Consider the following 27,719-nt stretch of genomic DNA (forward strand, 5'->3'; position numbering starts at 1 on the left):
TATATATACACACACACAGACACATATATACATATATATACAGATCTAAAAAGAAAACCTTTTTAAACTGAGGGAAAATATACCAATAACTATTTGTTAAGGATCTCTTTGTATACCACGTTGTCAGTTCAGCAGTCCGGTTGTAATATGACCAAGCTGTGCACTGAGGTTACTTTTGAGAACGCAACGTATAGTTTTGTCCAGGAGGGAAGCAATGTTGCCTCAAATCAATGGCAACCTTTTGTAGGGTGTGTCCCTGAGGCTTATTAATTGTCATCGTGAAGCAGAGCCTTACTGGAAATTTGAGGCATTTGAATTGAAATGGGAGATCAGAGGATATAATGGTGATATAGGTCTATATATATATATAGGTGTATATATATATATATATTGTAAACAAGCGCTTTATAGCGCCCGACCCGGCATAGAATACGCAGAGGCACGTGTTCACACTCAAGATCTTTATTTTTCTTCAGCTGTGTGACACGTCTTCCCCGTGCCACACAGCCCAAACACAGTCCAACACAAACACACAAAGAAACCAAACACTTTCCTGCTCCACCACTCCTCCCAGGCAACCTCGTCCTCTTCCTCCCGATTCTGGCCTCGATTGCTGGGAGGCAGGCCCTTTTATGCCCCACCTGGAAGTGATCCAGGTGCCTGACCAGCTGGTCTTAATTGCACCTCCAGGTGGGGCTGATAAACCGTCCAGTGTGGTGTCTGGATCTCTGCAGCACCCCCTAGCGGCCACCCCATCTCCCAACCGGGCTGCTGTGGTGGACTCCATGTCCCATGGAGCCACGGGGGAGATTGAGGAGGAACCCACTGCCAGGAGACTGCCCCAAGCGCCCCGGGGAAGGTATTGCAATGTCCATGATGGCTCCCCCGGGACGTATGCGGCAGAGGCGTCCCGGCCGGGCATGGGACCCGGCTGTCCGTCACATGGCCCCTCCCTCAGATGAGGCTTGTGCGGCTCATCGGCCTGCCCCGCGAGGGCCGGTCTTCTCCAGGACGGGGAGTCGGCATTCCTGGTTCCGCGGCTGCGCCCTGTTAAAACAGAATAAACAGGTCTGGGGGCGTTGCCCCGACGTCCCTGGGACAAGCCCGCCAGACATGGCCACCGCGGCCACAGGTATAACACCGCCGACCCCCTCCAGTACGGCCCCTCTGCATGCGGAAGCAGGCAGGAACATCTGCCCTTCGCCCCCTCGAGGAGGGCTTGTGACAGTTCCGCCCTCTGTAGTGCAGCCCTCCCGGCTCCAAGCCGTCAGGCATACACTGTGCTATGTACGGGTTCCCGGTTTCGTCTTCCGGTTACCCCTTTTCCTCTGGGGCGCACTGGCGGTCTGAGTCCCCTATGAAAGGAGGGACCCTGCACCGCCTGCGTCCCTTTAGACTGCCGCAAGACCGGCGCTGGCGGTCGGGGTGGGGTTGTTTGGCAGCGGTTTCCACCTGTTGCCTCCCCACACGCTCATCCGCCTTGCCGTCAGTCATAACAGCAGCCTCGTGTGGTGGGCGGGTCCCCCTGACAGGCAGTACTAACCAACACCGCTGCCGTCTCGTCCGCCCCCTTTTCTCTGCGGTGCCGGCTTCACTTACCTGCACCGCTTTGTCCTGCCGGTGGGAGGCTGGCCACCCGCCGTCCACGGCCATTCAGCCAGGGCCCGCACGGGATACCGAGCTTCTTCTCCAGCCCCTCCTTCGCCTCCGACAGGACCTGAAAAACTTGTAAAAGGGACTGTAGGGCGAGGACAATGGACTTCACCTCCCCTACAGCCCAAGAAACATTAATAGTGGCGGCCGGCGGTGGATTTGGGCTCTCCGTGTCGCCCTCCCGACCAGCGTGCCAACAAGACCCTGTGGATCCCCACGGGCCCTTCGGGTAGTCTGGAGGAGAGGGAAGGGCGTCCGTCATCCCCGCCTGCCGATCCTCCTCAGCGGGTGATTGACACACGTCCCCCCCCCGTTTACCTGCTTCTGGAAACTGCTCCGCTCTCCTTGCGGGGCACCACGCTGGGGAGCTTCGTCCGGGCTTTCCTCCGCCAGCCACTGGCTCAGGCCGAAGGGAAGACACAGCTCCGCCTCGTTCTCTCCCGAGCTGGCTTCGCCGTCACGCCATGGACACTCGTCCCCCTGCCCGCACCGGGTGCTTCGCCCCTTGGCGTCCAGGAGGTAGGATGACCCGCAGGCGGAAAAACATACCGCAACCCGTCACCTACCTCCGGTTGCAACCCGCGGCGGCGGACTAGCGTGGCGGCGTCTGCCAGTTGGCCTCTGTGTCCGCCCGGGCTTTTTCTTCCCCATGACAAAGCGCCTGCAGCAGCTCCTCGGCGGCTTCGGTTGGGTACTCTTGCGCTGGGTGGCGTGCCTGCTGCGGCCCCTGCCGTGCGCGCTTCTCCCTTCCTCGCTGTACCTGCGTGTGCTGGCTCGCGGCCCTGCCGCGTGTCGCGCGCTTCAGTGCGCTGTGCTGTGTAGACCTGACTACTTGCCTCTGTAGCTGCGCGGGAGCGCTCTCCGACGCCGCTGAGCCGAGAACCGTGCCCCGCGCTGTTGCGCTTCGCTATGCCGGGTCAGCAAATGTAAAAACCGCAGGTTCCGACCCAAATGGACGGGCCGGGATCCGCACGACTACGCCAGTGTAAACAAGCGCTTTATAGCGCCCGACCCGCATAGAATACGCAGAGGCGCGTGTTCACACTCAAGATCTTTATTTTTCTTCAGCTGTGTGACACGCCTTCCCGTGCCACACAGCCCAAACACAGTCCAACACAAACACACAAAGAAACCAAACACTTTCCTGCTCCACCACTCCTCCCAGGCAACCTCGTCCTCTTCCTCCCGATTCTGGCCTCGATTGCTGGGAGGCAGGCCCTTTTATGCCCCACCTGGAAGTGATCCAGGTGCCTGACCAGCTGGTCTTAATTGCACCTCCAGGTGGGGCTGATAAACCGTCCAGTGTGGTGTCTGGATCTCTGCAGCACCCCTAGCTGCCACCCCATCTCCCAACCGGCTGCTGTGGTGGACTCCATGTCCCATGGAGCCACGGGGAGATTGAGGAGGAACCCACTGCCAGGAGACTGCCCCAAGCGCCCGGGAAGGTATTGCAATGTCCATGATGGCTCCCGGGACGTAGGCGGCAGAGGCGTCCCGGCCGGGCATGGGACCCGGCTGTCCGTCACAATATATATAGGTGTATATATATATATATATAGGTGTATATATATATATATATAGGTCTGCTGTTTTTTTGTGTAGCTGCCTTCACACAGCTTCTCCACTGCTTTATAAACGAACACCATCGTTTCTCCTTGCTTCGCGGTTCTATACTGTTTTATTGTTCGTTTATTATGATTCTTATAGTTATTGTGTAGCTATTCGAGACTTACTTTACTGTTCAGGTACACATTTCCTTTATTTAATCCGCGGCTTGTACGTTAGTTTTTGTTCATTTTTTATGATTATAGATATTTATTGATTCTCTTCTTTAGCTGACTGCCTGCTCATATAAGACGCTCCGCTGGTTTTTTGTGAAACAGCCTTTACACAGCTTCTCCGCTGTTTTATAAACGAACGACATATAAAACCATCACCTTGTCAATTGTGTAATGTGTTTTTTGAACAGGTTTGATGCGTGGAAGTGATCACTCGTACTGCGTTCAGTCAGTTCACGTCGGCTGCTCTCTTGTGTGATGTTGCGATGTCCACGGCTTTATTTAATGTTAGCTAAGACTCGGCACTTAAAAGTTTCTGGCTGCACTCCCGTTGTAATATGACCAAGCTGCTAAGCTCACTCTTGAGAATACAACATATAGTTGTCCAGGAGAAAAGCAATCTTGCCTGAAATCAATGGCATCGTTTTATAGGGTCTGTCTCTGAGACTCATTACTTGTCACCGTGCAGCAGAGCCTTACTGGAAATTGGAGGCATCTGAATTGAAATGGGAGATCAGAGGGTATAAAGGGGATGCAAGGAACACATTGAGTGTGGAGAAACTCTGGAGACAGCGTGTGTATTAACTTGTGTATTTTTCTGTGAGTATTTGGTGTAGCGTGACGAAGTTGCTTCCACAAGATCGCGTTAGCTATGTAGCTCAACTTGGAGCATATTCTTTTCCTACCTGGTCAATTGTGTAATGCGTTTTTTGAACAGGTTTGATGCATGGAAGTGATCACTCATACTGTGTTCAGTCAGTTCGCGTGAGCTGCTCTCTTGTGTGATGTTGCGATGTCCACGGCTTTATTTAATGTTAGCTAAGACCGGCACTTAAAAGTTTCTCGCTACAGCAATTTTAACTCCGTTACAAAGTGATCCAAAGTCTCGTTTTTACCTCGTGTCTTCTCATTAAACTTGTATCTCGCAAATAAAGTATTCAGCGTTTTTCTTCTGCGCTCTTTGGGAGATCTTCCTTCTTTCTACGCACGCGTCACAGTCAGTTCACGTGATTACGTGGGAGGCGTGATGATGTCATACGCAGCTCCGCCCCCATGGCCATCGAGCCAACGTCCATTACAGTATATGGAGAAAAATAGGTTCCAGTTATGACCATTATGTGTAGAATTTCAAAATGAAACCTGCCCAACTTTTGTAAGTAAGCTGTAAGGAATGAGCCTGCCAAATTTCAGCCTTCTACCTACACGGGAAGTCGGAGAATTAGTGGTGAGTGAGTGAGTGAGTGAGGGCTTTGCCTTTTATTAGTATAGATTGATGGCGTGATTTGAAACAGGTTTTGTCATCATAGTAACCAATGAAGTTAACAATTGGGGCACTCACTAACACGAAAGCCTGACATGACTCAGGCGTTTCTTTAACTTTTTTTGTGACTTCATGTGAACTTATGGTAACTAAAATAATACTTTTTAAATTTTTTTAGAGCTGTGACAAGACATATTACACACAAAAAGTAACATACACCTGAACAACATTTTTTTGTCATTTTATATTGTGTATTAGTTGTCACTTTTCAGAGAACTGGCTGACAGGTTAGTAATATCTCAGCCACCCTTCTCTCCTTCAAAGCTTGATACTTTGTAGTATACCCCAACCTTTGGGTTGTCAATTGTTTCACGGGGGAAACATTTACAAGTTGATTGAGATTTACAAAGTTATATCGCATAGAAATGTGTGTATGCCTGGTTTTACATCAGATTTTTTTTTGCCACTGCATTTTCATGTTTTTTGGTGTATGTATGTTTTCATACTCAAATCCAAGCAGTTTTATAAAGAGACCTCTAGTGTTGCCATGTCATGCTCAGAAAGTTTTAGATTTTAGAGCATTTTTGAATTTGGAATTTCAGATTAGGGATACTCAACCTGTAAAACATGCAATGTTCAGGTGTGAAAAAATATGGCCCATTCCAGTGTATGTAGTGTAATTAGAGGGAAAATTACTAACTGCTAAACCACTTAGGTATTAGGGCTGATTTATGTCCTTTCAAGTAATTTTTTGCCTATCTTCTAATACTTTCACTTAACCACTAGACCGAACCTGCCAGACCACAAGTTTAGAGGTAATGTACATTGTGACAGTACTTCAGGTAAATATTTAATAATGTTTGTTAGTCAAGGAAAGGTTGCAAGATGAAACAAGTCCACAGCCACACTGATAGAACACAAAAATATGAAGTCATTGATCATTTCTACTTCATACAAAGCCATCTGTCAATGGGCTTAAGCTAAAATGCAGGCCTTGTTATTTAGCAATTAACCAAAACATATACTAAAGCTAACATAAGAACTGATAAAATTTATGCTTTGTAACGTCTTAAATTTAACCGTTAGAATGAAATGATAAAAACAATTAAATCTTTTTCTTGTAAAACTGTCCATCATTGTGGAGATTGTGGAATAATAAGGAGGAGGGCGGCGACCAGCTGGTGTTTTTCATCAGAACTGTGACTGTGGACCTTAGAGGTCTGTCTTTCGTAGGAATCAGCTGGAGTTGTTTTCGTATCGTCTATTGTATTTAAGTATTTAATTTCAAAGGAGCTCATTCTATCTGTTTATGCTAATCAACTACATTACTTTTTTGCCCCTGTGTTATTCGAGTATATACTGTATAAAGCTAAAATTTGTAATAATAACCTACAGTTAGCACATTGTATTTGTAAACAAGTGCTAGTGCTCTAAATCTGAACCTGCAATATGCTATATCAAAGTATAATTGAAAAGTCTAGTCCTGGACTCTAATGAGATTAAGTTAGATTTTTTTTTATTCGCTCAATACACTGAAGGACAAATTAACAAATATAGCTTTTTTTTTTTAAATATATACAATTTGCAAAAAATTGCATTTTGCTCAGCAACAAAACGTTATTTGACGATTCAGAGGTATTAACCAGAAGAAAAATTGAAAACAGTTACTAAACTTTCATTTAACTGAACTACCAATCATTACTGATTATTGACTAAAAAAAAGATAGACATAAATACAGGTTTTGCAGCTGAAAAAAACTTAAATCAAGACAAATCATGTCAGACATTTTTTAACCCTTAAATAATTTTATTTTCAACATCTTACTAAGTGAAAAACAAATTAATCATGCACTGTATATGAAAATGTTGAATTGTAGTGCTTATTTATAGTTCTAAGAAAGTATGCATTTGGAAACTATAAGCCAAGCTAAATTTAACTAAATCATTAGAGCACTCAATAATTATATACTATATATGTGTCTTACTGTACCTCATATGTATTGTTTGAAGTTGTTTTTGTTCCTTTGACACCATGAGTTGCCATGACTGCACGGAGATTATCTCCTTCCACCAGTAACTTAAATTTTTCTTTTCCACTTTGTTCATCAACATGAATGACAGCCCTAGAAACCTCTGGTATGCCTTGGACCACAATCTATAGGAATAAAAAAAAAATAAAAATTTGGGGGTAAAAATGTATTACTGTATTATATTAGCATAATTTTATGCATTATTTATATTAGCATTATGCTATGATTAGGCCTGACACAGTTATTAAATAACTTGATGAATGAGAAATGTCATATTTCTATTAGTATTTCCCTGTCGTTTTCCGCTGACTGTTTGCTTGCGCTCATTTAATGACATTCTGTGGAAAGTTACTTTTAAAAGTAACCTAGTTTCATTACTCATTATGTACAAAAAAGTAACTATGTGCTTTCACAGCCTGACACTTTCTCCTTTAGTAGGAAAAACTGCACATTTCACTGGCCAGCATCTGTTATTACATCTTAAACCCAAGAACCTTCATGAAACTGACCAGAAGCACAACCAAATCTGATAATTTTCTTCTGTTTTATAAATATCGCAGCTTACCTAGGTCAGAACCTAACAGGGACATGCTCCACAGATGGCTGAATACCTGAAGAACCAGGTTGAGTAGCAGAGGGGATTACAGACATTGCACTACGAAGTCCTGATATCTTGCCTCCTGGCCATCTGCTAAAGCACACTGACAACACCCAGTGTTGGTGCAATGATTACTGTCTCTCTGTGACCACAAAACTGAGCATATTAAATCTACCCCTCGGCACATGCAGAATAATATGTATAATTTTTGTTCAATACTTTTTGATTTTATGTGTCCACACTGAAGTGCATGGCAAAAATGACGCCAGCTGCAGCGATACTCCATCACTCACATGTGCTGGTTTTTCCAAAGTGATGAATTTTGAGGAGAGGCCAGTTATGTGGGTGTCAGAGTGATGAAAGACGCGCTGAATAAGATGTCGTAGGTCATCAAAGCACAACGTATCCTTGCAAAATGTATTTGAAGTGCTTCATAATAACTCACCTGCATGTCAAGTTCATTGCTTCCTTTTATTAACCATAAGGCAATTAACATTAAAAGAAACAACAGCTATTCAGAGAAACTGGGGCAATTTTAACCCAGATGTTTGTTCTGTTTTAAATAAAAATCTTATAAAAAGGGTGTAGGGATTGAGGAATTTTAATCAATCCCTGTGCGCATTGTGTTGAATTCATTTTATGCATGAAGATATAGTACAATACATCTAACAACCACCCACAACCAACCCCCATGGATGCAAACAGATTTAATAATATACTATAACATGACATCAAAATAAAAAAAGACTTTTTTAAATGAACAATAAAATGATTAACAGACCAATTAATGAGACAAAATTGCATGCTGAATGAGAGTGAGAAAGTTTTTTTTTCTATAAATAAACAGAATATTATGTTGTTTTTGAAAACAGCTATACCTTTGGCAAGTCTTCTTTGAGAGACTGTAGGACATAATACATAGAGCTCTTGTTGTTCTCACGTGGAGACACACAAACAATTGCTTCTCCATGCACTGCAATGTCTCCAGGTTTCACTCTTAATTTAGAAATGCATATTGAATACCGCACTGTTTCAGCATTTACCTGTTAAAAAAAAATTGTATTTAAAAAAAGAGAGAGCTAGGCTTTGCCATATTGTGTTTGTATTTGATTAACACACATTTTGTTAAATTAGTTATTAATAATAAAGCTTGTAATATTTGAATAAAAAATACATTCAACAATTTCAATCATCCATATTCAAAAAATGTATTACCTCCAACCTCAATAGGCGAATTCTTTCCAAAGACAACTTTACAAGAATAAAACAATCATCTGGAAGGAAGACTTCTTCAATATATTCTGAAATCTTAAAAGAAGATTCTAATGAGCAGAGCTATTTATCCAATTCAGGAAGTCAAGCTGTATAACTAAAATGAGACTTTTTGAACAAATCAGCATTTAAGTTGCTACAGACAATGTGTAGAGCACTGGGAATGCAGCCAGTGGAAATAGATCGCAAGCTGGGTACAATTCAATAACCTGAGTAAACAATGATTTCATTTTTTCCAAATCCAGATAAGTACCTATTTTCAATGTACACTTTTATTAATAATATATTACAATATTATAATAAATATATCATTACAGTTGTGTGCTACACACAAGCTGAGAATCTGTATTACAACACACCCTGATACTCCCAACAAGATCACTAAACTTAAAAGTACAGATTTTACAACAGAAAACATTTCCACTCAAAACAGTAGCTGAGCTGTAAATACTAATTGAAGTAGAGGGACACCAGGTCAATACCACCACCTCAAACAAAAGAGGGTGATATAGAATAGGGACAGAGGTCTATGTAGCCAAGAGACAAACAGAGGTAACAAATTCAGCTATGCCAAAATCATAGTTGGAATACTGAAAGGAGATCATATTCTGTGGATAAGCTGATATCAGCTTATTAAGGAAAGAACAGGAGTTCAATAGGTGGTATCAAGAAGACACTTTACAGTATTCACGACTCTTTTGTATTATATAGATCAGGCTACCTAAAGCTGCCTTAAGTCTTTAAATGTGTGGTGAATCATAAGATTGTAGGGATACCTGGGGGTATTAGTTCCAGTTCCAGGAAGATGATTTCAAAAGCTACAGAGAGGATCCCTAAACCTAAGAAACAACAGGGGAAATTTACGTGAAAGTGGTCCCTGGTTGAGGCTTAAAATCTCATTCCTATCTGTCCCTAGGGCAGTGTTTCCCAACCTCGGTCCTGGGTGCACACTGTGGCTGCAAGTTTTTGTTCCAACCAGTTTCTGTTTTTAATTGGACTCCAGGGCTAATTGAGGGATGTGTTATTTCCCATGTTCTGTGTTTTGGAAACAATATAGAAATTAGACCTAAGTTTGGTAAAATTATATATATATATATATATATATATATATATATATATATATACACACACACACACAATATTAACCAAGCAGTTATATGGGAATAATGAATTTTTTTCGTTTTAACAATATTTTCATCTTCATTTTCATTCTACTTTTCTAGGTGTTCTAATTGTTTAATTAATCCATTATTTACTAATTACTGGGCCTGATGCAGCCTTTGATTACTCAGTGTTGTTAGCCAGCATGCCTGCTCTGCTCATTTTAGTCATTAATAAGATAGAATGAAGGGAAAAAACTGCACAGAGAAAGGGCAAAATATAATGAAATCAACAAAAGAGAGATGAGCATTTAAATCTATAGTAAAAGCAGAAATATTTTTAAATGTCTTATAAATGTAAAATCATGCGGCTGTGCTTTTCTGAATCTATACTAATAAAAGGCAAAGCCCTCACTCACTCACTCACTCACTCACTACTAAATTTGGCAGGTTCATTCCTTACAGCTTCCTTACAAAAGTTGGGCAGGTTTCATTTCGAAATTCTACGCGTAATGGTCATAACTGGAAGCTGTTTTTCTCCATTTACTGTACACCGTGGGGGCGGAGTTTCGTGTGACATCATCACGCCTCCCACGTAATCACGCAGTACATAGAAAACCAGGAAGACCTCCAAAAAGCGCTGAAGAAAACATGCATTATATAATTGAGAAGGCAGCTAAGCAATAAGAAGAAGCGAAAGTGACATATACAACCATATTCATGAGTTCTGCTACTCGAAACAAAGCACATGTAAACCTACACTTTAAATTAAGTTCATAGACAGGCTGCCGCTGGCGTTTGTAATTTAGTGCCTGCCCATATAAGGCCGTCCGTCAGCGGCAATCCAATAGCAAACTCCCACTAAATATTCACAGGTTAAGGACTGTGCTTACGCAGAGGAAGATGAGATGGTCAGGGTGGTGTTTGGTACAAACTCAGCGAAACTGCAAGAGAAAGTTTTAAGTGCCAGGACTAAGGTAACATTAAATACAGCCATGGACATAGCACGAGATGGCACCAGCACAGCTGGGAAACTTCGATGCATGTACACCGAACGGCTCACGTGAACTGACGCAGTGCACAGATAAAAAGCAACAGTTCCAAAGAGCTGAACAAAACCAATTACACAATTGAAAAGGCAGCAAAAAATATGAAGCGCCTGATACATACAAGCATATTCATAAATCCATCTACTGCGGAAACAAAGCACACGGTGGAAAAAGTTAATGTCCCGCTAAAGGAAGACAGTGTAAAAAAAAACCCGTACATGCAGTGTGTCAGGTCTCAGATAAAGAAGAAGACGAGCTGTTTATTGATGCAGTAAGAAACAAATCGATGAATGAAACCTGTCATCTTTACAACGATTGACAAACACGGAATGTAAGTTGAACACAACACATCCTACAAATACGAACCTGATTGAAAGAAATAATGATAATCAAATCCTTGATGACAGCAACACTCAGTAACACTCACAAAACAAATACTGTATATTGACAGTCATGTTACGCTATTTTAAAATGTTCCCTTTTCTTTTTAGCTTTTAACACACTACTTCCGCGCTGCGACGCTGGGTATATATATGTATATATATATATCTATACTAATAAAAGGCAAAGCCCTCACTCACTCACTCACTCACTGACTCATCACTAATTCTCCAACTTCCCGTGTGGGTGGAAGGCTGAAATTTGGCAGGTTCATTCCTTACAGCTTCCTTACAAAAGTTGGGCAGGTTTTATATCGAAATTCTACGCGTAATGGTCATAACTGGAAGCTGTTTTTCTCCATTTACTGTAATGGAGATGAGCTTGAACGCCGTGGGGGCGGAGTTTCGTGTGACATCATCACGCTCCCACGTAATCACGCAGTACATAGAAAACCAGGAAGACCTCAAAAGCGCTGAAGAAAACATGCATTATATAATTGAGAAGGCAGCTAAACAATAAGAAGCGGCGAGTGACATATACAACCATATTCATGAGTTCTGCTACTCGGAAACAAAGCACGATGTAAACCTACACTTTAAATTAAGTTCATAGACAGGCTGCTGCTGGCGTTTGTAATTTAGTGCCTGCCCATATAAGGCCGTCCGTCAGCGGCAATCCAATAGCAAACTCCCACTAAATATTCACGGGTGAAGGACTGTGTTTATGGAGAGGAAGATGAGATGGTCAGGGTGGTGTTTGACACAAACTCAGCGAAACTGCGAGAGAAAGTTTTAAGTGCCAGGACTAAGGTAACATTAAATACAGCCATGGACATAGCACGAGATGGCACCAGCACAGCTGGGAACCTTCGATGCATGTACACCGAAGCGGCTCACGTGAACTGACGAGTGCACAGATAAAAGCAACAGTTCCAAAGAGCTGAACAAAACCGAATTACACAATTGAAAAGGCAGCAAAAATATGAAGCGCCTGATAAGCATATTCATAAATCCAGCTACTGCGGAAACAAAGCACACGGTGGAAAAAGTCAATGTCCCGCTAAAGGAAGACAGTGTAAAAAACCCGTGCATGCAGTGTGTCAGGTCTCAGATAAAGAAGAAGACGAGCTGTTTATTGATGCAGTAAGAAACGAATCGATGAATGAAACCTGTCATCTTTACAACGATTGACAAACACGGAATGTAACTTGAACACAACACATCCTACAAATACGAACCTGATTGAAAGAAATAATGATAATCAAATCCTTGATGACAGCAACACTCAGTAACACTCACAAAACAAATACTGTATATTGACAGTCATGTTACGTTATTTTTAAAATGTTCCCTTTTCTTTTCTAGCTTTTTAACACACTACTTCTCATGCGATACGCGGGTATATATATATATATATATATATATAACCCGATCTACATACTCGAATAATGGATACTTTATTCGCCATCAATGATTGTTTTGGTAAAGCCATACTCAGTGTATTCATTAGATGAACGGTAAAAAGTAACAGCGAGGGAGGATGCAGGCTGTAGGCGTCAACTCTATCTGAATTGCGCGATCACATTTGAAAAATATATCTTTTCAAGTTCTATTTAGTCCATATGTGTCAAACTCAAGGGCAGCGGGCCACATCCGCCCGGTGTAATTATATCCGCCCGAGATCATTTTATATACTGTATTATTGTTATTAAAGCCCGGGTATATGAAGCGCTGGTAACACAATAAACTACAGATCCCATAATGCAGCGCTTCAGCCGCCTTGCCGAACAAGGTATTGCGGCTAGCTCACACGATGCTGAAGAGAAAAGTTGATTCTGAAAATAGAGCCTTTAAAAACCGATGGGAGGCTGAGTATATGTTTACTGAACCCGTGTGTCTCATTTGTGGAGCTAATGTGGCTGTAATTACAGAATTTAATCTAAGACGGCACTATGAGACAAAACATCAGGGTAACCTGAATGCAATGCAGAAGATACAGAAAGCAGCATAATTAAATAAGAATCTGACACTTCAGCGGACGTTTTAACCCGTGCACAATCACAAAGTGATTTCAAGTGAAGCTGCTTTTATGGGAGACACAAATGCACCAGTGCACCTTGCCCCACTTTCCCTGTTGCCAAGTAATGTTAAACCAAGTCGTCACTACGGTGTTCCCAAATACGCACTTTGCTGATAAACTGAGCGCGCACTGAGTTTGCACGGCGCTTTGGTGACTTTGAAGAACAAAAAGTCCGTCTACATGCGGCTCGAACCTTGTGCATGTTTGGTAGCACATATCTGTGTGAGAAGCTCTTCTCAGTGATAAAGACTAACAAAACAGCACACAGGAGTCGCCTCACTGATGAGCACCTGCAATCCATCCTGAGAATCTCCACAACACAGAACCTCACACCAAACAGAAACGAACCTGTGGCCAAAAAGATGCCAGGCGTCCAGCTCTAAAATGACATATGAGCAAAGACAACTGAATGATTTGATTTGTTATTGCTGAAAGGAACACATTTTATTTATATTTCCAGGTTTTGTTATGCAGCATGTTCATATTTGAATTTGTATAATTTTGACAGGATATATTTTTATGGAGAGCAAAATCTTTTGGGATATTTAAAATCTAAGTTTATTTTTATATAAAATTACATAAGAGTAAAGAAATTTGAATGTTTGTTCTTTTAACGCTTACTTTATTTCTAACTTGTATAATTTAGACAGGATATATTTTTATGGAGAGCAAAATATTATAAGTTGTTTAAGGTTTGAGTTGATTTATTCACGAATAATATTCCTGTCTGTTTTTACCATTCCTACCAAAGATATTTCTGTCGACTAAATAAAAATTCCTTCTATTTAAAATTTAAATAGAACTTGAACAAATATGATAGTTCATAATATCCACGCAGACTTGCACGTAAGAGCGGGAGTCATCCGTTTTAACAAATGCAGCGTATTGCACTGATGCGAAATAGCTGTGTGTGTATATATGTAGATATGTATGTATATGTATATATGTTTATATATGTGTGTGTGTATGTATGTATATATGTATTTGTGTGTATATATGTGTGTGTATGTATGTAGATATATATGTATGTATATATGTGTATATGTATAGATATGTATATATATATATGTTTATGTGTGTGTGTGTAAATATATATATATATATATATATATGACAACAACACTCATCACTCACAACAGTGACAAAACAATTACATTGACAATCATGTTACGTTATTTTCAAAATGTTTCCTTTTCTTTTTCATAACTTCTTTAACACACTACTTCTCCGCTCAAAATGTTTCCTTTTCTTTTCATTACTCTTTAACACAAGCGCGGGTATTTTGCTAGTATATATATATACCGATCTACATACTCGAATAATGGATACTTTATTCGCCATCAATGATTGTTTTGGTAAAGCCATACTCAGTGTATTCATTAGATGAACGGTAAAAAAGTAAGAGCGAGGGGAGGATGAATTATTGAGGCATGCAGGCTGTAGTGCTGGCGTCAACTCTATCTGAATTGCGCGATCACATTTAAAAAATATATCTTTTCAAGTTCTATTTAGTCCATATGTGTCAAACTCAAGGGCGAGATCATTTTATATACTGTATTATTGTTATTAATGGCCCGGGTATATGAAGCGCTGGTAACACAATAAACTACAGATCCCATAATGCAGCGCTTCAGCTGCCTTGCCGAACACTTACGCGTTAATCAAGTGTAGCTTATGATGCTGCAAGTTATTGTGAAGCTAGCTCACACGATGCTGAAGAGAAAAGTTGATTCTGAAAATAGAGCCTTTAAAAACCGATGGGAGGCTGAGTATATGTTTACTGAACCCGTGTGTCTCATTTGTGGAGCTAATGTGGCTGTAATTACAGAATTTAATCTAAGACGGCACTATGAGACAAAACATCAGGGTAACCTGAATGCAATGCAGAAGATACAGAAAGCAGAATAATTAAATAAGAATCTGACACTTCAGCGGACGTTTTTACCCGTGCACAATCACAAAGTGATTTCAAGTGAAGCTGCTTTTATGGGAGACACAAATGCTCCAGTGCAACTTGCCAAGTAATGTTAAACCAAGTCGTTACTACGGTGTTCCCAAATACGCACTTTGCTGATAAACTGAGCGCACTGAGTTTGCACGGCGCTTTGGTGACTTTGAAGAACAAAAAAAGTCCGTCTACATGCGGCTCGAACCTTGTGCATGTTTGGTAGCACATACTGTATCTGTGTGAGAAGCTCTTCTCAGTGATAAAGACTAACAAAACAGCACACAGGAGTCGCCTCACTGATGAGCACCTGCAGTCCATCCTGAGAATCTCCACAACACAGAACTTTACACCAAACAGAAACGAACCTGATGCCAAAAAAAGATGCCAGGCGTCCAGCTCTAAAATGACATATGAAGACAACTGAATGATTTGATTTGTTATTGCTGAAAGGAACACATTTTATTTATATTTCCAGGTTTTGTTATGCACCATGTTCATATTTGAATTTGTATAATTTTGACAGGATATATTTTTATGGAGAGCAAAATCTTTTGGGATATTTAAAATCTAAGTTTATTTTTTATATAAAATTACATAAGAGTAAAGAAATTTGAATGTTTGTTCTTTTAACGTTTACTTTATTTCTAACTTGTATAATTTAGACAGGATATATTTTTATGGAGAGCAAAATATTATAAGTTGTTTAAGGTTTGAGTTGATTTATTCACGAATAATATTCCTGTCTGTTTTACCATTCCTACCAAAGATATTTCTGTCGACTAAATAAAAATTCCTTCTATTTAAAATTTAAATAGAACTTGAACAAATACGATAGTTCATAATATCCACGCAGACTTGCACGTAAGAGCGGGAGTCATCCGTTTTAACAAGCAGCGTATTGCACTGATACGAAATAGCTGTGTGTGTATATATGTAGATATGTATGTATATGTATATATATGTTTATATATGTGTGTGTGTATGTATATATATATATATATATATATATGTATGTGTGTATATATGTAGATATATATATGTATGTATATATGTGTGTGTGTATATATATGTGTATATGTATAGATATGTATATATATATGTTTATGTGTGTGTGTGTATAATATATATATATATATATATATATATATATATATATATATATGACAGCAACACTCCTCACTCACAACAGTGACAAAACAATTACACTGACAATCATGTTACGTTATTTTCAAAATGTTTCCTTTTCTTTTTCATTGCTTCTTTAACACACTACTTCTCCGCTGCGAAGCACGGGTATTTTGCTAGTGTAGAATAAAAGAAAAATAATACCAGCTAATTAAATTAGATCAGTGTTATCAGGTGTTATCACTGATTAGGAATCTGGTTGGAACAAAAACCTGCAGCCACAGTGTGCCCCCAGGACCGAGGTTGGGAAACACTGCCCTAGGGGATCCTGGATTCAGAAGGATTGCTCACGACTTCAGGTAATGGGATCAAGAGATGTACACTACTGTTAGAGTTACAGGTGGTGATGCATTTAAGTGCTTGGATTGATGCTTTTGAGAGGAAAAGTGCATAAGGCATGTCAACTGCTAGAGAGGGATGCAATTCCTGTTTTGACACACACAAACTGCAGAAAATTGTTTATGTCTATAAACCTGTACTTTTTGCTTCCTAACAGAATTAACAGCTCACCTGAAAATAATAAATTTTTAAACTATGGGTACCGGAACAGTTTTGAACAGACAAAACTCTGCAGTGACTAAAGCTTGTCAACCACCCCATCAAAATACAGCATGGTACCATTTCTTTGCAGGTAATATAATGAGAGTTGCACTGGTTTACATAGTCTGCATGTATATGCCAGAGAGACTGCAAAAGTATCAATGGCATAAAAGGTGGAGGCAGCGTGCATGCACAACGTTGCAAAGTAAAAAACTGAAACTAAGAGCTGTTTCGTTACTCAGAAAAATCCAAGACTATAATAAAATATATATGGAAGTTTTTAGACTAGGTGTGTCAATGTATTTTACCACTGGCCAACCACTTTACTAATGAGAATTCACAAATTACTATTGATGCTGGCATCACAGAGATGCAAAGGTAGCATTGCTGCCTCACAGTAAGGAGACAAGGGTTCATGGAGTCTGCATTGGTTTCCTCTGGGTGCTATAGTTTCTTCCCACAGTCTAAGACATTGAATGTAGGAGGAATGGTGATGCTAAATTGGCCCTAGTGTGTGTGTATGTTCACCCTGCGATGGATAGACACCCTTGTTCAGGGATTGGTTCTGCCTTGTGAACTATGCTTGTTGGGACAACCTGAAGCCCTCTATGACCCTGCTCAGGATTAAGAGGCATTTGAAAATAGCACAGTACTACTGATGCTGCCATTTAACCCAATGGGTTCTAAAAGCTTTCTCCTGCAGCAACTGAAATTTCTGTTAAGTGTGACTTAACTCGATATTAGGTGTTTACATACAAGAGCTCATTCAGTCTCCACTTGGAATTCTGCTGCATTTACTTAGATTCAAGTCCACCTAAAAACAAGGACAAATGTTTGAGAGTCCGTCTGTGTGTCCATCTGGATGCTATGGCTCTGTCATTCCAAAAGACGGTACAGCTCAAACATTTTTAGTAACAATGTAGCTGTCTAATTGAGCAACATATTTCTTTTATATCAATTACTGACTTTCAATAAAAAAAAAAAATATGCTAGTGAAAATAAATGAATGAATGAAAGAAAATGCACAGCTAGTGTAACCTATCAGGAAACAAGTTTGATTACCCTATCTTAGGCAAAGTACCATATCTCATGCCTTTTCTCTAGTGGGCTACAACATGCGAGGCCATTGTGAGTACTTGGATGAGACAACAGAAAATGCAAACTTTTGGCTCACACAAGTATCTGTATTTAACAAATTTCAATGCAATTAAGACTTTGAAGAATAAAAAAAAATGACTCACCTCTCCAAGGAGGGTTTTTTCTATTCTTCCTTTCACAAGCCTGGCAAAATCCGCTTCATCATCAATATCCAAATTAGCTGTTATAATTGGTGTGCTGTGTAACAAAAGATAAACTTCAGTTTAGCAAATGTATACTTGACTCATACTGCTGATAGCTGCAAGCACATTTCATTAACAAACAACATTTTAAAAAGCATCTTTCTCTAGTGAACACTATCCTATTTTATATTTTTTGTACAAGTGAAGAGCTGCACCAATGTGTATCAAAGAAAAAAAAAGAAAACATTATTCTCTGTTTCAGGTCACACAGCCACAATGTGAGGTCTCTCATTTTTTCTTTTTTCTGTGTGGGAATAACCTTATTTTCTTCTTGTCTGTATGCAGGTAAAGTGACTTGATCAGGGTTCATATAGTGAGTCAGAGGATGGGACTTGACTAACAAACATGAGGTTTAAAGTCCAACAATAAATACCACACTGCCTGGAAGAATGAACCATTCAGTTAAGTCATAGTATTTTTATTGTACTGGATTATAAGTCTTAAGCATCTTAAAAATGTAGATTAAAAAAGTCATACGTCAACAAACAATACATACAAAACATAAGCTAATATTTTGGGACATTACTTTGTTATTTTTTAAGTAATTCATGAATTATATTAAACCAAATCAGAGCATCTACTTGTATTTTTAAACTAGAAGGTTGCACAGAAGCAGATCTAAGAAGGGCAAGATGATATGCGTCTTATCCTAAATCCTAACACTATGTCAAGCAGAACTCGGATGAATAAGGTCTACATGTAAATAGATGTACACAATAAAATATTAATCATACAATACTGAAAGCAAATACTGTAGAATACATATGTGCCCCAATGGAACTTTGTTGTATTTTGTCTCCTCAAAACATGCAGATGTAGCAAAGCTTTTAACTATTTCATTGGGCACTAGGCTTTACCTTCACTGATGGCTAAACGACACATTTACAAACAAAAGACAAATAACAAGAACAAGTACAAGTAACTTTTCCAAACACTCCCCTAGACATTCAGTTACTTTTGCTCCAGTGTAGGTAAAAAAAAAGCAAAAACCTTTTAAAATTTTCTGCACGGCTCCTTAGTGGCAACCACAAAAATCTAAATTTATAAGAGCAAAATGTGTCTTTTCATTGACTCTCACACGTCAGAACACAAAACTCTCAGCAGTTCCACTTGCAAGGATGATGTCAGCATGCGTCTGTCTCCAGTTTTCAGCATGTCTCACCAAAATCTACCACTGTTGTTCTAAAGAAACTTGGCCTCTACAGTGCTGAGTGACTAGTACAGATCTGTCAACACTCAAATTATGTTTGGAAGCACTCCATTGTATTCAAGAATACTATTAGTCCCTTATTGTGTTACAGAGAACAAACACATAACTAACTCAAGATGCAACCTCACTTGTAATCCAAGCAGAATCAGTGCACAAGGGCCGACAACTCATTTTAAGAATATATGCATCTTAAGTTCAATGTTCAGCTATGTTTGTTATTTTTCTTTTTAGATATAACATGTTACATTTGTTTACTTGTCGTTTTCTTAACCTATCTTTCCAATTGTGAAATGAAATCTTTTCCACATATAAAATATTGCTATCGTAACTGTATCCACATAAACTTTACAGCAAAAACCTTGCAAATCTATACATTGCTCTACTTATATAACCTTACAAAGAAGTTTAATTGTTTACCTGATATTTTTGGAAGCATTGATGATTTCTTTAATTCGAGGGACACCAAGAGTGATATTCATGGAAGCAACACCAGCAAAGTGAAACGTTTTCAGTGTCATCTGTGTTCCAGGTTCTCCAATGCTCTGTGCACATAATGCACCAACGGCAGATCCAGGCTCCATTTGGGCTCTATAAAACACATTTGCAAATGGAAAATATAACCACCTAACAGAATGATTAAATGGCATATTTTGGTGGCTGGGAAGTATCTTCAAATAAGCGGTACAGCTAAACATTATGGCTTTCCATAACAAAAAATGTTAATTGAGGACAAGCACATGAATAAATTACCGATGGGTATGAATGAGCTATGAGAAAAATCCTGTACACAAACGCTTTTTTCATACATTGCCATGAGCATCATTTTCCCGTGGATATGTCCGCACAACATACTTACAATAAAATGATAACACAGAAAAAACTGGTGTGCTTGCATATGATTTTACCACAGAGCAGTGACTGTTATAAACTAATTCGGCATGAAAGATAAATATAATCAGGCCAATAACTCTTACAGTAAATTATGTTAGGATAATATTTATCCTTGTGCTCTTAAGGAGACTAGTGAGTACATATATAAACCCTTGACACATATTTTTAGGAAGTCACTGCGCACTGGAGAGATTCCAAAGGACTGGAAAATGATAAATATCATCCCATTATATAAAAATGGCGACAGGGCAGATCCAAGCAACTATAGCCAGTAAGCTTAACATGCATCACAGGAAAATTAATGGAAGGAATTATTAAGGGTAAGATTGAGCAACACATGGCAAGGACAGGAATTATTCTGAACAGTCAGTATGGGTTCAGAAGAGGGAGGTTGTGTTTTACTAACATGCTGGAATTCTATGAGGAGGCAACAAAAGGGTACAATCTAAGTGGAGCTTATGATATTATTTATCTGGACTTTCAGAAAGCATTTGATAAGGTGCCACATGAGAGGCTGGGCATCAAATTAAAAGAAGTGGGAGTTCAGGGTGATGTTTTTTAGATGGGGGAAGAATTGGCTCAGACACAGGAAGCAGAGGGTGATGGTGCGGGGAACCTCATCAGAACTGGCCGATGTTAAGAGTGGTGTTCCACAGGGGTCAGTGCTAGGGCCGCTGCTATTTTTAATATATATATATATATATATATATATATATATATATATATATATATATATATATAAATGATTTAGATAGGAATATCAGTAACAAGCTGGTTAAGCTTGCAGATGATACCAAGATAGGTGGATTAGCAGATAATTTGGAATCCTTTATATCATTACAGAAGGACTTGGATGGCATACAGGATTAGGCAGATTTGTGGCAGCTGAAATTTAATGTCAGTAAATGTAAAGTATTATACATAGGAAGTAAAAATGTTAGGTTTGAATACACAATGGGCAGTGAGAAAATCAAGGGTACACCTTATGAGAAGGTGGACTCTACGCTATCAACTTTCCGAAAGTGTTCAGAAGCCATTAAGAAGGCTAACACAATGTTAGGATATAAAGCACGATGTGTGGAGTACAAGTCCAAGGAGGTTATGCTCAACCTTTATAATGCACTGGTGAGGCTTCATCTTGAGTACTGTGTGCAGTTTTGGTCTCCAGGCTACAAAAAGGACATAGCGGCGCTAGAAAAGGTCCAGAGAAAAGTGACTAGGCTGATTCCAGGGCTACAGGGATTGAATTATGAGGAAAGATTAAAAGAGCTGAGCCTATACAGTTTAAGCAAAAGAAGATTAAGAGGTGACATGATTGAAGTGTTTAAAATTATGAAGGGAATTAATACAGTGGATCGAGATGGTTATTTTAAAATGAGTTCATCAAGAACACGGGGACACAGTTGGAAACTTGTTAATGGTAAATTTCGCACAAACATTAGCAAGTTTTTCTTTATACAAAGAATGATAGACACTTGGAATAAGCTACCAAGTAGTGTGGTAGACAGTAAGACGTTAAGGACTTTCAAAACTTGACTTGATGTTTTCTTGAAGGAAATAAGTAGATAGGACTGGCGAGCTTTGTTGGGCTGAATGGTCTGTTATCGTCGAGTGTTCTAATGTCACCTGCTTTGCTCAACAGGAAGGAACAGTCAGTACATTAATAGGACATTTGACATTTACTGAAATTTTGTTAATAAATGTAAGGGTGTCATAGCTTTATTGTTATGCTTTAACTTCACACATTTTTTTGCAGCAAATCCATATTTATACTTCATTTGAAGGGAAACTTTTTCCGGGTCATACAGGTCTGAAGAAACTAATAAAATGCAACGCATGAAGTTAATATCCCTTCAGTTCAATGATGCACATAAACATTGTACCTCTCAGTCAAATGTAACTAGTTAAATGGCTATTTAAGACACATGTCACAAGATATAGAATACGTTGAGGTGTTTTAGACATTACTTTCTGGCTTTACAGCAATACTGGTTTTCTTAGATTGCTAGTTTTTATCTAGTCTTGAGACTAGTGGAGCTAATAAAATGTGTGGTAATTTCTTCTTTTGCTTGCAAAACAATTATTTCATTCCGTTGTACAAAATGTGAAACATGCACACACCCATAGTACCATGGTTTTATATGAGACTATGGCAATGACATTACTGTTCAAAGCTAGTAGTACTAAATTTGTGTATCTTCAGTGATCTCTTGATTACAATGGGTTAATACAGAGCATATGAAATATGGCAGTATAAAATGTGAATCAAAGTCACATAATAACCACCCTACAATAATGTAAATTGTGAAGTTTAAAGAATAAAGGTTTATAGTGTTATTACTGTCATTCATATTATACTAGGGGGCTCTGTCCCCTGCTCGCTTTGCTCGCCCACCCCTGGGTTTGGTTTGCTGGATATACAATTTAAAGAGATTTTTAGTTTCATGGGAATTGTTACATATGCATTATTTTCACTTTTATTTTATAACTTTTGTAAAAGCAATACTTTATTTCCAGCGCCAGGTGTGGTTACATCTCTTTCTCGCAGGATGTATAACGCTGCTCGTGTTGTGAAGGGAGTGTGGCTGAACACACGCTAAGGAGTTGCCGTTGGATCATCTGCTGTCTTTCTGCTGCTGGCGAGCTGCCTGTTCTGCTTGTCTCGCTGCCCGATCATTTCAGAGTCTCTACAGCAGCTGTTTTTTCGCCACTTTGCATCTCTGTTGCCCGCGTTGTGAATTTATGGTTGGGGTGGCGAGGATTAGTTTGGCTGAACACACACTAAGGAGAAGCCATCTGATCATCTGCAGGCTTTTTGCTGCTGGCGAGCAGTGTGTTTTGCTTGTCTCTTGTTGTTGTTTTAAGAGCTGGGAGCACATGAAGCGTGTCTGCCAACAGCAATCCAACAACTGCTAGGTTAGATGTTCGTGGACTTGTTTTAAATGATGTCTCACTGCCTTGTCTCGCGTGACTTTGTAAAAAACAATACTTGTCCTTTATTTCCGGCCCCGGGCGTGGTTAAATTTCTTTCTCAGATTGTATAATATTGCTTGCGTTGTCTTTGGGGGGGATTATGGAGAGAGATGGCAGGTGAATGCATGCTAAGGAGGTGCCAGCGCGCTGCTATCAGTCTTCCGTGCTGTACTCCGCCCTCCCTCAATCGGACCTAACAGTCACTTGAAACAAAAAAGGCTTCAACCTGGAAGAACACGTATCGTCGCCCTGCTTTTCCTTTCCAGGATTTTTTTTTTATAATAGAGAGATATTAATCTCCAAACCACTCAGTTTTCTCCAATACAGATCAGAAAGATCAGAGATCTTCAATCAAGATTAAATTGTCGTGCTAATAAAATGTAAAAGTCTTTTTACAACAAACATGTTTTTTTCTTACTCATGTATTACCTCATGTATTTGTCTCTACATGTCTCTAAGAATTTCTCAAGTTGTGTTGGTGTAATCCTGTCCAGCTGATATAGAACCTTTGGCTAGAATAAAAAAAAAATTAAATTATTATCTTGTTAAGCAATTAGTTTTCTTCCCCTTAAAGGCCTTTCTTAAATTACCTCTGTCGTTCCATTGTCATTAATGCCATACTTGTCCCTTGTTTTCTTGATCTTTTCTGAAATTATTTTGATGAACTTTTTAATCTCCTAAAACAGAAATACATACAATGAACATTTATTTTACACAAAAAGTATTAGAAATGCCAAATAATTTCCTAATGTTTAAATTGTTCATAAAGAAAGCATAATTAAAATATACTTGATACTTGGCTTAAATATTAAGTATACTTACTTTGAAAAGTAATGAAGATATTGCCTAAAACTGAAGTGTAAACTCAATATATACAGTAAGGTGTAAAACAGTGTATAGTATGAGCTGCCATGGTGTATACTGTGTGTGTGTATATATAAAGGAAATCCTGGGACAAGACTCTCTCAGAGATTATTTCAACTCCTACAAGACACTTCTCATTCATGTGAATGCTATGGTCAGACACAGTTCCTGCGCTCTCACCTCCAAGCGGGGTAGGAAATAAGAGACAAAGAGTAGAAGGCAAAGTAGAATGTCGTAAAGAGGTTCAAAAACGGCGCGATACACATGCAGAGAAGGCTAGATATTACGAAAGTACTAAAATTCGAAAGTCACAAAAAACTGATAGTAAAGATCACAATAGCACTAACAAACAGAAATTATTAATTGGTGAAATAATGGAACAGTGAGAAGAGATCAAATATATGGACATAGGTGATATGACAGAAGTATGTAGCTTTAAACTTTAAGTCAGGGAATTGCAGATCGTTTAATTTGTGTTGCCATCATGGAAAAGTACTGTTTCTTCCCAACGAAGAGGTGTATCCGCGAGAATTAAAAGATTTGTCGTTTGGTGAAAGTGAAATCCACATACACGAGTGGCAGAAATGCAAAGTGGCTGACGTGAACACAATCCAATCACTTCTCATTCATGTGAATGTTATTGTCAGCATTGCCCTTCCGTGAGAATCCTAAATCCAAAGAGGACTGTTTCATTTATATTAGGTAGAATGCCCAGAGGGGACTGGGCGGTCTCATGGTCTGGAATCCCTACAGATTTTATTTTTTCTCCAGCCGACTGGAGTTTTTTGTTTTTCTGTCCCCCCTGGCCATTGAACCTTACTCTTATTCGATGTTAATGTTGATTTATTTTGTTTTATAATTGTGTCTTTCATTTTTCTATTCTTTAATATGTAAAGCACTTTGAGCTACTGTTTGTATGAAAATGTGCTATATAAATAAATGTTGTTGTTGTTGTCAGACACAGTTCCTGCACTCTCAGCTTCAAGAAGGGTCGGAAATAAAAGAGTAGAAGGCAAAGTAGAATGTCGTAAAGAGGTTCAAAAATGTTGGCACGATACACATTCAGAGCAGGTTAAAGATTATGAAAGAATTAAAGTTCAAAAGTTTAAAAAAAAACTGACAGTAAAGATCGCATTAGCGCTAACAAACGGAAATTATTACTCTGTGAAATAACGGAACAGCAAAAAAAGATCAAATATATGGACATAGGTAATATGACAGAAGTATGTACTTATTATTTGGCTTTATATACATATATATATACATACATACATACATATATATATACATACATACATACATATATATATACATACATACATACATATATATATATACATATATACATACATACATACATATACATACATACATATATATATATATATACATATATATACATACATATATATACATACATATATATATACATATATATATATACATATACATACATATATACATATATATATATATATATATACATACATACATATACATATATATATATACATACATACATACATATATACACATACATATATATATATATATATATACACACACATATACACACTCTTTGGGGTGCGAGCAACTGTTGCTGGCAGAATACATCAAGGAAGAAAATTGAAAAACATTTGTACAAAATCTTAATTTATTTATCCATTCCTAAATAATTAAATGGGCAGGCTATTTTGTATCAGTGCAATATGCTGTTTGTTAAACGGATGACTCCGCTCTTACGTGCAAGTCTGCGTGGATATTATGAACTATCATATCTGTTCAAGTTCTATTTAAATTTTAAATAGAAGGAATTTTTATTTAGTCGACAGAAATATCTTTGGTAGGAATGGAAGTTAAATGTAGGCATCATTGCATAAATTTTTCTTCACCATACAAATGTAAAGAGTAAATTGCCTTACATTCCAACCAAAGATATTTGTGTCGACTAAATCAGGGTGTCAAACTTAATTGCACAGGGGGCCAAAATCCAAAACACACTTTAGGTCGCGGGCCGAACAGGATAAACATTTATTGAACACACTAAAACTAAACTTTTAAAACTTTAAAACTTTTAAAACGTAACTTTTGAACATAAATATGAATAAAACAGACAGGAATATTATTCGGAATAAATCAACTCAAACCTTAAATAACTTATAATATTTTGCTCTCCATAAAAATATCCTGTCTAAATTATACAAGTTAAAAATAAAGTAAACGTTAAAAGAACAAACATTCAAATTTCTTTACTCTTATGTAATTTTATATAAAAAATAAACTTAAATTTTAAATATCCCAAAAGATTTTGCTCTCCATAAAAATATATCCTGTCAAAATTATACAAATTCAAATATGAACATGCTGCATAACAAAACCTGGAAATATAAATAAAATGTGTTCTTTTCAGCAATAACAAATCAAATCATTCAGTTGTCTTTGCTCATATGTCATTTTATCAGAGCTGGACGCCTGGCATCTTTTTTTGGCAACAAGTTCGTTTATGTTTGGTGTGAGGTTCTGTGTTGTGGAGATTCTCAGGATGGACTGCAGGTGCTCATCAGTGAGGCGACTCCTGTGTGCTGTTTTGTTAGTCTTCATCACTGAGAAGAGCTTCTCACACAGATATGTGCTACCAAACATGCACAAGGTTCGAGCCGCATGTAGACGGAGCTGGAGCATTTCTGGGAATGGAGTGAATAAACTGTGCGGGCCCTGCAGTATCGTACTTTGCCTTCAGTGTGCCATTACACTGCAGCTCAATCACCTCCATCTGAATCTGCACAGGTGCAGTTTCCACATCGACGGCAAATGGGTTTGAAACAACTCAAAATTCTTTTTTTGTTCTTCAAAGTCACCAAAGCGCCATGCAAACTCAGTGCGCTCAGTTTATCAGCAAAGTGCGTATTTGGGAACACGTTGTGTCGACTTGGTTCAACATTACTTGGCAACAAGGAAAGTGGGGCAAGTTGCACTGGTGCATTTGTGTCTCCCATAAAAGCAGCTTCACTTGAAATCACTTTGTGATTTTGCGTAAAACGTCTGCTGAAGTGTCAGATTCTTCTTTAACTCTTCTGCTTTCTGTATCTTCTGCATTGCATTCAGGTCTTTCAGGTTATCCTGATGTTTTGTCTCATAGTGCCGTCTTAGATTAAATTCTGTAATTACAGCCACATTAGCTCCACAAATGAGACACACGGGTTTACCGGCAATGTCAGTAAACATATACTCAGCCTCCCATCGGTTTTTAAAGGCTCTATTTTCAGAATCAACTTTTCTCTTTGGCATCGTGTGGGCTAGCTTTGCAATAACTTGCAGCATCATAAGCTAGACTTGATTAACGCGGTAAGTGTTCGGCAAGGCAGCTGAAGCGCTGCATTATGGGATCTGTAGTTTATTGTGTTACCAGCGCTTCATATCCCCGGGCCATTAATAACAATAATATATAAAATGATCTCGCAGGCCGGATATAATTACACCGGGCGGATGTGGCCGAGGGCCTTGAGTTTGACACATATGGACTAAATAGAACTTGAAAAGATATATTTTTTTCGAATGTGATCGTGC

General features: G+C 38.9%; 1 protein-coding gene across 2 annotated transcripts in view; it reads right to left on the bottom strand.

The window, feature by feature from the left end:
- The window catches only part of polr3a (polymerase (RNA) III (DNA directed) polypeptide A), a 107,033-nt gene that overhangs the window by 15,532 nt on the left and 63,782 nt on the right, over nucleotides 1-27,719 (bottom strand). For both annotated transcript variants that reach the window (XM_039772875.1, XM_039772883.1), the window contains 7 exons: nucleotides 23,879-23,965; nucleotides 23,718-23,800; nucleotides 19,842-20,012; nucleotides 18,116-18,209; nucleotides 8,536-8,628; nucleotides 8,199-8,363; nucleotides 6,683-6,847 (listed from right to left, as the gene is read on the bottom strand). In XM_039772875.1, coding sequence (XP_039628809.1) covers nucleotides 6,683-6,847; nucleotides 8,199-8,363; nucleotides 8,536-8,628; nucleotides 18,116-18,209; nucleotides 19,842-20,012; nucleotides 23,718-23,800; nucleotides 23,879-23,965 — 858 coding nt within the window. The remainder of the gene's footprint in view (nucleotides 1-6,682; nucleotides 6,848-8,198; nucleotides 8,364-8,535; nucleotides 8,629-18,115; nucleotides 18,210-19,841; nucleotides 20,013-23,717; nucleotides 23,801-23,878; nucleotides 23,966-27,719) is intronic.

Source organism: Polypterus senegalus, chromosome 1 (assembly GCF_016835505.1).
Source record: "Polypterus senegalus isolate Bchr_013 chromosome 1, ASM1683550v1, whole genome shotgun sequence".
NCBI lineage: Eukaryota > Metazoa > Chordata > Cladistia > Polypteriformes > Polypteridae > Polypterus > Polypterus senegalus.